Raw genomic sequence first — 12,741 nt, 5'->3', positions numbered from 1 at the left:
CTCAATTAGCACATGGAACTCTTGGGGAAACAAGCACTTAACAGCAGCAGCCTGACTATTCTGGTGGATAGTTTTATAAACAAATCTACAAGTGGTCCTTGAAACTGAGAACAAATTTTAAAATTGTTAAGTATGTAATTTAGGATTCTGTTTTTAAAAGAAGTGTATTTATTTATTCAGCATTGTATTTGCTCTAACTTAACTGGACAATAAAGCAAATTGAATGTAAATATTAACAACTGAATGATAAAAATTTAAGTTTTTCCATAATCTAGCATTATCATTCTCCCCTATGTTTCACCACCTGAGTCTTCTTAAGCAATCTAAGCAATGTGTAACTGATTTGTGTTGAGGACTGACTGAAAACGTACAATGTATGTTTTAATTTTTTTAAGCACTGAACATGAGAATTATTTCTAGTTTTATTCCAGCATTTGACTTTTAGATTCAAGTGATATGTCAGCAACTGTAGATCATGTATTTTCTATCTGCTATTGGCAGTTCAAGTTCTTGTAGTCATTCTATCAGAGAAAGAAAAAAAAAAAGAGAAAAAAGAAAAAAGCAAGAGAGCAAAAGAGGGAAAAAAAAGGAAAAAAATGAAAAAAACCTACTTTCTAAAAAATCACTACTGTTAAAAAAAGATAGGGTGAAAGAGAGAAATCACTGTTATATTTACTTCACTGCATTTTGGGTCTTATAACACCTTTCCCTACATGGCAATCTCTTTGGTCAGCTGGGTCAGCTGTCCTGGCTGTGTCCCCTCCCAACCTCCCAGGCACCCTCAACTGCCATGCCAGTGCGTCAGCATGAAGGCCTTGGCTCTGTGTAAGCCCTGCTCAGCAGTAACAGGAACTTCCACTATCAACCCAGTGCTCAGCACAAATACTAAATGCAGCCCTGCACCAGACACTGTGAAGGCAATTAGCTCTACCCCAGCCAAAACCAGCACACACATTTTCTAGTGAGCAAGGGTGTTGACAACTAAGCATTGTCAGCTTAGTTTATAATTTTTTCCTTTAATCTACAAAGTGGGATCATCAGCTATAGTTTCTCAACTGACAAATGTGTTTTCTCAACTGGGTTGATGGCAAGATATTAAAAGACACAAATGTGGGGATAATATCTCTTTTGGGGAAAATACATAAATCCAGACTTGAAAACACTGATCCAAATTGCTATTAATTAAAAGCTACATAGAAGAAAAAAAATTTCATGACAAAGCTATACACAAAAGATAGAGCAATTAATGTTATAAGTTACAAAGCAGCTTTATGAATGAGCCAACAATTATTTTTCCAAGATCTTTACATACAAACCACTTTTGGACCTTTGGCAAATTCTATTCTTTGTAGAGAATGAGAAATAATAGCCATCCATGTATAATATATGTACTTTGTCTTCATGTGCCAAACCTATCCAAGAGCACACAAAAGGCGCTCCTAGAACTGGCAGCTCCTGCAATACCAAATACATCACATACATAATTTTAATCCTCCCAAGTGAATGCAATTTTAGCAGTCACAATTGCAGGAAGTATTAGATTCATGGCCTATTATTTTGAATTCAAGATGTCACACACCTAATAGAATTTAAGTTCAGAAATACAGACCATTTATTTTCAAGGTACCAAATCCCTTTCACTGTCAGCATAGAATACATATTTTCAGGATGAATATATCATTACTGGACTAATGAGATAAATAAAGGCAATAACAAAAGTAATACAGAGAAAAAAGACATTATTTATTAAAAGTAATTTAATAAAATGTCCACAGCTAACTTAAATATATGCAGGGGTTATGTGTTTTGCTGTATTTTCTGAAGAAGAAATTCTACTTGTAAATTTAGATTTGGCTGTCCTTTCTTTGTCTTCTTACTCAGTATTTTATAAGCTTCCATTTTCTTTTTCTTGTACAAACATTGAGCTTCTTCTCTTTGTTGTTTTCTTTTTTTTGCTTCCTGAAATTAAATAAATATGTAAGATTATGAAACAATTACAAACCTGTGGGAATCCATGGCATCCCTCTCTGGCTGCCCTGGAAGGTCTGGGACCCTGGCAGGGGGTTAGAAACCCCCCTGTACAGAGCCCCGAGAGACACTGTCTCTGATCTCTATCCATGGAAAAGAGTTTTCAATCTTACAGGATGAATTATGAGCTCTGAGTGTTTGATATAAGTAGTAATTAGTGTGGCACGGGTGCAAAAGTAGAATTTTAGGATTCTAGATAAGGGGTTCTAAGGAGGCAAGATGGAGGAAATTGGGCGTGCCTTGTCCTTTTTCTTCTTCTTCATGCCCTCCATGTTTCACTGTGGTGTTGGCATTTTTCTATTGGTTTAGGCTGGGGACACACTGTTCAACAGGGGTGACAGATATTGGCACATTATTGTAAATATAGCACACATAGTTTCTAGTATATAATGTTTGTAACATCCCACTGAGGGGCAGAGCCCCGCACGCTATCCTGCAAGACAGACCTGCTGCAGGTCAGAGGGAAAATATTTTAGATAAGAAGAAATAAACAACCTTGAAAACCAGCATAGACGAATTACAACTCCTTCTTTGGCAGCGGGGCTGAAAGACAGAAACTTTCTACAATCTCAGGAGCATTTAAATATCACAGATCCCGACACAAACCCTCTGTGACTGTGAAGCTATTTACAAGCAATAAAGTTAATTTTTGTATAGGTACTGGTATTTAGGTATTGTACTGCCAATAGAAACACCATTTCTCTAAAGCTGAATCAGGATGTTCTTTCAGCACATACTGCAATCAGAACAAATTATACAGGCTCAAGCTTTAAGAAAAGAGCCAAGCTTTCTTCAGCAGAACATCCTACAATAAGGTTTGCTGCTGCAATGTATACTACTTCCTTTCTGTGAAATGTGCTCCTTCACTACTCTCCTTAAATAAAAAAACCCACTTTCTCCTCTTGAGTGCAAGAAAGAAAAAGGTGATTCAGCAGCTCCCATGTGAGTATCTTGCCAATCCAGATATGCTGGGATATTGGACACCTCTGCACGGGACAGGCTGATAGGATATGCGACCTATCTAGACCATGCGTTGGGTAGGTTTGTGATACTAGGACAGCATTATCTAGGGAAAATTAATCCAGACCAAACTACTAGTGACCTGTTCTCTTTAAAGCAGCACAGACCCTGTCTTTACTTTTAAGAGAGACAGAACAAAACCACGAACCCTAATCAAAATTTTACCCATAAAACTTTCCATGAAGCACACATGCAACCAAACTACTAATAGAGTGTTCACTGTATATGGATGCACTATCAACACTATATAGATAATCACCACAATGTTACATTCAGATTTTATCCAACATCTCACACCACGTTCTCCAATGTTGTAATTTTACTCAGTAATTTGGGCAAACATCCACAAGCCAGATAACCAGCTTACTTCACTTATATCATGTCCTACCAAAATATGCAAGACATCACAAATCAGACTGAAAGACTGCTCCAGTTCATTTGGATAATTTCTTCTCAAAAAGTTTATTCTTTGAAATGCAGTGCCATGCTGATCACATAGGCAAGTATTTCCACAGAATGACTGAGCAGATGATAATTTATGATCATATTTTTGTTTTCCACAGCATAGATGGCCTCAGTGATGTACAAAAACTAGTAAGAATGGCTCTCTGATATAAAATTTACAGGACATAACTCAAGAAAAGATTTCTAAAAAGAAATCTAAGAGGCCTCAGGAAAAAAACCCCAAACAATCAAATAAACACACATATGCAAAAATATGCACAGATAAACAGATAACCTCTCTCCATTCAGAATCGTTGACTTATTTTACCATAATGACTAACAAAATTTATTCCCTTTTTAAAAAAACAGAGCAGCATCAGCTCTAACTTACCTGTAATTCATTTTGTATCTAATAATTTTTCTGCTAGCTAGCAGCCAAATGCTTACTTCAAAGCAAGAACATTCATCTTAGACAGTTGCTACTTACCTTCATATTTTTTCTGATCTTTACTAAATACTAGCTTTTTTGGGGCCAAAAAAGGCCTTTGAGGAGGCAAAAATTGTGTCTTTAGGCTTATTTCTCTTCCCAAAATAAATAACAGTAAATCCAGTGTTTGCTAATACACATGACAATTACTTTACTTTTTCATCATGCTCCACCTAAGTACTCCACCTAAATGATTACTGTTTTTGGGGCACTTAGCTCCTGTTTTGCCTAATTATCTTTAACAAAACTAAAAATGCCAACATCTGCACTCAGACAACTCCTATGTTCTGCTCAAAGAGAACTCTCTGCAGTCTTGCTAGGGTTTTGCTTGTTCCCATCTTCTCTAAATAAGCCAGTCTTAACGTTAATTTCTTTTGACACAATTTGTAGCTAATATGCAAAAAGCAGCCACCAGATGAATAACCATGTAACTCACCCAGAATCACAGATCAGCTTGCATAAAACTAAATACAGCTGAAGAAATCATATCTTTTTTACAGCTATATATTCAATATTTATTCAGTACCTACTGAAATTTAGCAAGTCACCAGGAAGTTACAAACTTCTACAATGTTACACTGTGTGCCATTTTACAGTGCAACAAACAATGTCCTGGGAGAGAAAAAAACTAGTTAAAAAAGGACCTCTCAAATTAATAATTCAAGTGAGCTAATTGACAGTGATGATATTACAATATGTCCTGTGAAAATAATTCCAATTAAATTCAAATGAAGGGAATGACTAAAAATTTTGATTGTGGATACTATTGAATTTAATTGTTTCACTGTTGGTCAAAGTACATAAAAAGGTAAAATGAAGACTGCATTATGATAATGCCATAAGAAACAGGATGGGTGTTTCATTTTTCATCAAGATGATGGTATTGTTATTACTTCCCTTTCTACAAAATTTAAGAAGTCTAATATAATCCACTGGGGTATGCAGATCAAGCTCTAAGCTTTTTTTCATGTACCAACTGACATAATAAAATCCTGCTATGGGCAACAGCAAGATAAAAATAGTAAGAACAAAGAGAATGACCCTTTGAATGCCTGTGTGCCTAAATAACACTGTCAAGTTGAAAAAGACTGAAAGAGTTCCAATACCTCCTATGGTCTTCCCTGGCTTCAGATGGAAGACTGAGTGGTAGAAATGCTATTAATCTAGATTTTGTTTAAAATCAAGAAAGTATTCTGTGTAAGCTTTACCTCTTTCTTTCTAGCATGCTCAGCCTTTATTTTCTCACACTCTTCTTTTGCCTTCTGATTGGACATTTTATTTTTCAACTTCTCTTGAGTCCCAACTGACCTGGAGGAAAAAGTACACATTCTTGAGACACTGAGTATCATCAAGCAGACATAACCACAGATCCCACAGCCACTGCAGAATCACAGCACAGTCTTCCACTGCTTTTGTCAGTGAAGTTAACTACAAATAGAGGTTTCAGAACACTCATCCTTCTACACTGAATAGATTGTTTGAACCACTCTTAAATGGTACCCAACACCCTGCCAGGTGCAGTCAGCATGAAAACATAACAAACTAAACTTCTCCAATGCCAAATGTACCGAAGACCAGAGTGCACACAACTGTTAGTAATGCACACACCTTATCTGCTGTATCTTCACATGGATGATGTTTCCTGAAGCTTAAAGACAGCCTAGAAGAGTCTTCCCCACCATTCATGCTACTCAGAGCTAGAAAACCTGATCATACTAGCTTAGAGCTGCATTCTCTCTTTCTAGTTTGAACACATGGAAGCAACTGCAGAGAGATGAGAACAATCATTTAGAAATATCACTCTCATGAAAAAACAACAAAAATTTTTCCTTTATTCTCATCTCCATCTGGTGGCCATACTGTGCAATGATGCCTCATTGTCTCAAGTACAAAACCCTTACACTGCCATTTATTTTTCTAACAAGCAGGAAAGAATATTTAAGACATAACAGCAGTTTTAGTAAAGCAAATCACCACACTAAAGTCCATGTGAACTGTTAAGGTCTAAAATATTTCTTTAGCGAGGGAAAGAACTACATTTTTAAAAACACACTTTGAAAACTTACTCTGCTGCTTTATTAACCTTTTCTTCTGATGACACTGAATCATTTGGAGTCCTGCGCCTCTTTTTAAGCTTTTCTTCCTCTGCAAGGTAAAGATGTTTCAAGTGCTCTGGATAGGTGTCTGTAAACTGATCATCCTGTTGTGAATGCACTTGTCTTCTCTTTTTCAGTAATTTCCTGTACTGTCGTTCAGTCTTTTGTTTCCTTTGAAATGCAAATCCTCGTCCTGAAAGCACAAGAAAAAGGGAGTTAAATACACCTGCACTAAAATAGTACCAAACCGTTCTACTGTTGTCAGGACCCTTTCCATCTGTTTTTTTCCCAAACTGAAAAAAGCCACTACATATGGCAATTTCCATAAGGACCAGTCATAAGCTCAAGGAAAGAACCACTATGATTAAGTTGTTCCCTACTGCAACATTGGAGCTCCCACAGATTTACTGAAAATTACTGCCTAAACCCCCAGGAGAGCATTGCAAACACTGCTACTTAATGCCTACTCACCACTATGCACTTTTGCCAATGTTATTTGAATCCAGTGAAAAGATGTATTAACATTTCACTTCACTCCTACTTTTGACAGCTTCTAAAGCAATATGAAAATAGATTCTAAATAAGCTCCTAAAGGCAGTTTCAAGAAAACACTGGTAATAATGCTGGCAGCAGCAGCAGCAGCATGCAGCAGCTGTGTCACATAGAAAAAAAGTCACTAAATCCTCCTACCACTCTATATTAATAATCCACTATGTCTTTTCACTTAAATAGCATTTATTGCTACAACTTTTCTTCTACACATGTCCAGAAGTGTTTTTTTACAGCGGCATCATAGAATTATTTCTGCTTAAAGGAAAGCTCATACACTGGTTGTTTCAGTCTTGACCATTAAAGAAAACTTACCAAAGCTGAAGTTAAACATGCTTTTTTCCTAATGCCTTATTTTTTATTGTATTAGTCTTAAGATCTACTGACTTTCACTAACAAAACAGTTTCTAAAGGGAAGTCAAACTAATTCCAACTTTTCCTTTTATTTTTTCTCCAAAGCTGCCACTTCAGTAAAGTGCTGCTGAAGCCCACGCTCTTTTTCCTATTCATTTTTACATCTGCATAGCTACCTACCAATAACCTGAACCTTTTTTCAAACATGCTTTCTTTTTAAATCTACGTTTGTCTATCCAAAAAATTCAAAGCGAGTCCTAAACCCGAAAACCATCGCCACACGCCTCAGGGGCTGCAATCCGAGCCCCGGGAGCTCCAGCTCACACAGGCCGCCCCAGCCAGCCCTGCAACCCCCATCCCCGAGTCCAGGACCACCAACACCGGGGGCGACGCGGGGCTGCGGGTTCGGCCAGCCCAAATCCCCCGCTAGGTCTGGCAGGGATAGCCCCAGCCGGGACGCTCGCGTCGAGCCAGCTCGCAGCTGGGCCAAGGAGTCGGGCTTCCTTCGGCGTCCCCTCAGGCCCACCGGCGGCCCCCACTCACCCTCCTGGACGCTGCCGACAACGCTGCGCAGCAGGACGGGCCTCCACCGTCGCTTCCGGCCGGGCCCGCGGGCCGCCGCGCCCGCCTTGGCCGCCGCCGGCCCCTGCCCATCGCGCTTCGCCGCCGCCATCGCGCTTCCGGCGCCGCGCACCGAGACGACGTCACCGAGCAGCACCGCGGCGCCGACGGGCCGCGCGCGGGGCCATGTCGCGGCCGTCGCGCGCGCTGCCGGCCCAGCTGCCCCCGGCGGCAGCGGCGCGGGCGCTGCGTAGTGCGGCGCGATTCGTGCGGCGCGCGCTGCCGCTGTGCCGCGCGCACACTGTGGAGTTCTTCACGTGCGGGCTCTGGCAGCGCCTCGTGGCGCCGAGCCCCGACACCGTGCTCGAGGCGCTGCGCGCGGCCGGGCCTCTGGCGCGCCCCCGGGCGGCGGGCTCGGGCACCGCGGCGGCTCCGTGTGGTGAGTGGGGCCGGGGGCGCGGGGGCCGCGGGAGCCACTCGGCCGTGCCGGGAGAATGGGACGCGTTCGGACCCGCCCCGCTTCAGAGGGAGCGCAGCCGGTCTGGGAATTCTACTGCCGGGGCTCGCGGTAGTGGCGCTTGTGACGGTCGTCTCATGTCGTCAATTTCATCCTGTTCGTTTGGAAACGAAACGAAACTCCAAACTGTCAGATTCATTCACTCTGATTGCCCCTGAAGAACGCAATTAAAATGAATAAAAACCCAAATCAAACAAAACATACTAAAAACCTCCACGAGTGGAAAGATGTAACAGTTAAAAGTCCTCCGGGTGTTGAAACTGGAGATGCGGAGGACAGCTGGAAAAGGCTTAAACACTGTTTTCCTGTGTATCTGTAATAGTCAGTGTGTCTGGCACAGGAAAGCAGCTGCTTTATTTCTGACGAGACCTATTTAAGAAGCACTTCATATTTTCAGTAATTTTCACGTGACTGAAGAGGAAGCCAGCTAGGCTGCTGTGCTGCTCAATGTGCTGTAGTCCGAGTAGGAGGGAAATACACCGATAATGCTCCTTCAGGCAGGGCACAGAAATGAAGATAAAGCATCTGAAAGCAGTGGTATCTGGGGGGACTGAGCCCAAGCAGAGAGATCATTTTCAAATCCAAGGTGAAATCTCTGACAAAGCACTTAGCTGAGAAAAGGTGGTGTCGTGCCAAAGCATATGGAGAGTAGATAACTGTCACATTGCTTTAGCTCTGAAATCCTACTTTAAATGGCACTCGAGGCAGGAAAGTGTGTAGAGTGTAAGAGAAGGCTCCACAGAGAGTAGCATGTGCTTTCTGGCATAGAAGACAAGCTAAGATAATGATTTGGACTCAGAAAGAGATTGAAGAACTGTGAATTGCTACTTCACTATCAACATTTCTTTGTTGGATCTGAAGACCTCTCAAAATATTAACTGCAAGACTCATTTTTAAAGGTTTGAGTTATTTGGGAAAAATCCCACCAAGTTTATTGGTGCATGGAAAAGACACTGGATTATGAATTACCTTCAAGAGCCAGATGGAAACAAGACAGTGGTGTGGTCAGCAAGCAAAAGTGTTGGGAAGCAGCAAGGACAGGCTTAATGTTCTTGATAAATAATGTCAGAGTCAGAACTGATTCAGAGCAACAGGACATAAAATTGAATGTAAATAGAGGCTGGAACAAAACTAATTATCAGATGCAATCATCATAAAGAAAACAGTAAAGGAAAATTACTCTGATGTAGCCTGTTTCTATGGGAAAGTCCATGGAATGATTCAAACACTGAAGTGGTGGCCTGTAGAGTAGCATGCGAATCAGGAAGGCAGAGTATTGTTTTGTAGATTTCAAAACAGGATAATAATTTAATAATCTGCATTCAAAATGCATGTTGCAGAATCTCATACAGAAATTACTGGAACAAAAAAACAATTTATGTCTAAAATTAAGCACGTCTTTTTTGAAGAGTATGAAGTTTTCATGCTGTGGCTAAAATATGATATTTCTTCTTTGGTTTCTGCTAAGTAAAATAAAAAAGGAAGAATTCCCCCTTTTTTTCTGACTTTAAAATTATAGTATGCTATTTAACAGAATGCACTGTAGTGGAGTGGGCATGTCCTTGCTGATTTGTTGGTTCATGCCTTACTCATTTGACTGCATGGTGTCTGTCCATCCAGTCATATGATGAAAATACTTCGTAGTAGAATATGAGTTTTTCAGTGAAGATACCTGCAAGCATCTACTTACATTTGCAAATTAATGCACTGCTAGCCTGTAAAAATAAAATTGAGAGAGAAATGTAGTGTCATAGCTTATTTGAGTGCATTAGTGCAACTCAATAACGTTAGGGATCAGAAATGGACCATTAGAGATCTTGAAACCCAACATAAACAGAAATGACTCTTCCATGTTCAAAGTCATGTAATTATAATAACCATGTGAAGGATGGAACCCTTGTTTTGACTTGTACCCTGCAGAAAAATGTAAGATCCCCTTTTTAGAGTCAGAAACTGATTCGAATACATCAAAAAGCTGACACTTGCCACATTTCATTTTGTTTGTCATGTCATTGCTGTAAATTGGACACAGGCACAGACAAATCTGTGTTTAAGTATTTTCATATTTTACTGTTTGTACTGTGATTCCAACTTTGGGGCATGTGTTTCTTTCCTCTGAAGATTTGTTTGCAAATGTATAGACTGACTGGTTTAAAGACAAGCTAGATTTCCTCTTGTGAGCATCCAGAATAGAAATGTGTCCAAAAATCCAACGTTTTTAATATTCATAAATAATGAAAATTTCACCAACTGCCATTCTGTAGTTTGAAGTTAGGCTTCAGATGCCTTAATGCAGTTGGTTCCTTTTTTTTTTAGTTGTCAAGCTGGGACAACAATTTAAGTTAGGTGGGAGTGTTGCTACGGGTGATCTTTTATGAGATTCTGCTAGTTCTATCACGTTCTTCCACCAGATAACCAAGTTAAGGAGTGTTATAGAACATGGGCGTTGCTGCATTGGATTTCAGTTAAGTGATATTTTTAAGAACAGTAATATTATTTTATGTCAGCTGCTGAAAAAGTGAAAACACATCTGTTTTCTTACATTCCTGTGATAAATCTTACAGAAGAGACATTGGAAAGCAAAGTTGTCCCTTCTCCCTAAAAGCTGTGGTCTTTATTTCTCTTCTCTAATATCCTGTTACCATCTTAGCCTTCATGAAGACTAAACTAACTACAATTTTTTCAGACAAGGAAGTTATTTATGGAGAAATGTGGCTTTATATTCTGTAGTAGAGAGGAGTAAGAAGTGCTGTGCAGACAACAAAACCATGTTAATTCTGGTCATAGCTTAGAGAATATTTATGCTTTCTTAGATACAAAATTTGCTTGCTGTGCTTGTGCCCTTGTAGAGTCGTATCATGAAAATTAACATGGTTTGGGACTATTTTTAGTGGATTGTGATGTATGCATTACCTTTAATTGTGGTCATGCAAGGAAATCAAGAGCATTAAAGCTGAGGTCAGTCAAAACAGCGGTATCCATTGTCATGCCAGAGTCAGGAAAGCTACTGTACTAGGTAAGTACTTCCTCAAAATCTACCTATAACACAAAAGACAAACCAGGAGACTCTTTCCAAATTTTTGCAAATTTTGGTTGCTGGACTGGGTGCATTTATATATTGAAAATAATTACAAATATATAAAAATTATTTTCAAAACTATGTAGAATTCACAAATAGTTTTAGGTAAAATAGAGAGGAATTAGACAACTCAAAACAATCTCAGAATTAATAAATTATTCATACTAATATGTTTCACTTAAAAATAAATGTACATTTTTGAAACTCAGTACTAAGCAATACCTAAGTGAAGTATTTCATCATGAATCTAACCAAATACACATTGGAATCTAACTTTGGCCCACACCTGATTGGAAATAAAATTTAATTTCATTCTCCCAGTGTTCATCAGTTACAAAGGAACTTGGAAATTACTTGAATTGAGTGATTGTGAATCCAAACATTTCATATACTAAACAGCTGCATTCCTTAAAAAAAATCTAGCAGCATATATTGGCAGGTTGGGCTGACTAGGACATGTATAATGAGCAAGTTTGTAAACAGAAGAGAAGTGATAATGTTGACTGAATTAGCTTGTCAATTATACTGAAGTAGGTCTGCTGAAACAACAGATTTTGTCACATTTACACTGATTCAACTAAGGGCAGAATTTGACCTCTGTTCTGGAGGGGTAATACAGCTGAAGAAAATATAATGAGTTTTCCCACTTAGGGGAAGCAAGATGAATGGCCAGTTGTGTGTGATACTAAGTATTTATTGTCTATAGTTCTCTGTCAGCACTATTAGAGAGCTGTTAAGCACTGCTTACAAAAATCTTTTCCTTTTCTTTTATGTGCAGATGATGACATCTTTTCCAGTGTGTTTTGTGAAAACTCTGAGAAACTTATCGATGTACATTTGTTTGCCCTGGCTGCTAAGTATTATTCTTTGTCCAACCTTGGAGTGTGTACCCCACTGGAAGATGTGCTTGAAGCACTGAAAGGAGACAGTGAAGGAGCCACAGGTATATTTACATTTGTATTTTAATGTTTACTTAGTCACTATAGTACTATAAGAGAGTTTTGGTTTTGGAGGGTAGTTTGTTGTTTGCGGGTTTTTTCCTACATGATCCTCACTTCCATTTTAATTTGTTCTTGAGTAGTTTCTTTACTGTCTTTGTTTATGAAATGGTAAACAAAAAACTCTTGCTACAGTTTGAGGATTTGGTATCTATAGACCCATCATGGGATTCAGTTTTAAAGGGGATGGGACAGAGAAGCTGGCACATCACTATGTGAGATACCCTGTTAATACTTTCTTTGTCTTGTCTCCAAGTGGCAAGAATCATACTTGCTACTCATGTTTTTCTTAGAATTATAACCCTAAAATATGGCAAATATATGATGTCTTAGAAAAAAAAAGATTTTATTAATTCTGTATTTTTCGGACTAATCCCAGTTATATGTGATAAAACAAGAGTAATTTCCTTTACATTTTCTGTAGTTAAAGAAATTGAATTATAACACTCTTAAACTGGCATCAAGTTTGACACTTACCCTGATTATAATTTTTAAATCAGATGATAAACATTTATCCTTGCTTGGAGTGCTGTCATTTTCACTGCAAATGTGCTATTCATGGAGTCCTCAGCCTCGCTATATTTTGAAATTTCTCATTAGTTTTTAAG

General features: G+C 39.0%; 2 protein-coding genes across 3 annotated transcripts in view; one reads left to right on the top strand and one right to left on the bottom strand.

The window, feature by feature from the left end:
* Nucleotides 1-1,722: 1,722 nt before the first annotated feature.
* On the bottom strand, nt 1,723-7,686 carry CCDC59 (coiled-coil domain containing 59). Its single transcript, XM_053977313.1, has 4 exons — nt 7,522-7,686; nt 6,046-6,268; nt 5,188-5,287; nt 1,723-1,959 (listed from the first exon to the last, which is right to left on the bottom strand). Exons 1-4 carry the CDS (start codon nt 7,649-7,651, stop codon nt 1,798-1,800), a joined length of 615 nt encoding a protein of 204 aa, XP_053833288.1. The 5' UTR covers nt 7,652-7,686; the 3' UTR covers nt 1,723-1,797.
* Nucleotides 7,687-7,725: 39 nt separating this feature from the next.
* METTL25 (methyltransferase like 25) overlaps nt 7,726-12,741 on the top strand; it is a 47,128-nt gene continuing 42,112 nt past the window's right edge. For both annotated transcript variants that reach the window (XM_053977312.1, XM_053977311.1), the window contains exons 1-2: nt 7,726-7,978; nt 11,914-12,078. In XM_053977312.1, the coding sequence (XP_053833287.1) occupies nt 7,726-7,978; nt 11,914-12,078 (418 nt within the window). The remainder of the gene's footprint in view (nt 7,979-11,913; nt 12,079-12,741) is intronic.

Source organism: Vidua macroura, chromosome 5, assembly GCF_024509145.1.
Source record: "Vidua macroura isolate BioBank_ID:100142 chromosome 5, ASM2450914v1, whole genome shotgun sequence".
Lineage (NCBI taxonomy): Eukaryota > Metazoa > Chordata > Aves > Passeriformes > Viduidae > Vidua > Vidua macroura.
The sequence above is the reverse complement of the archived record's forward strand: the minus strand, read 5'-3'. Positions and strand labels throughout refer to the sequence as shown.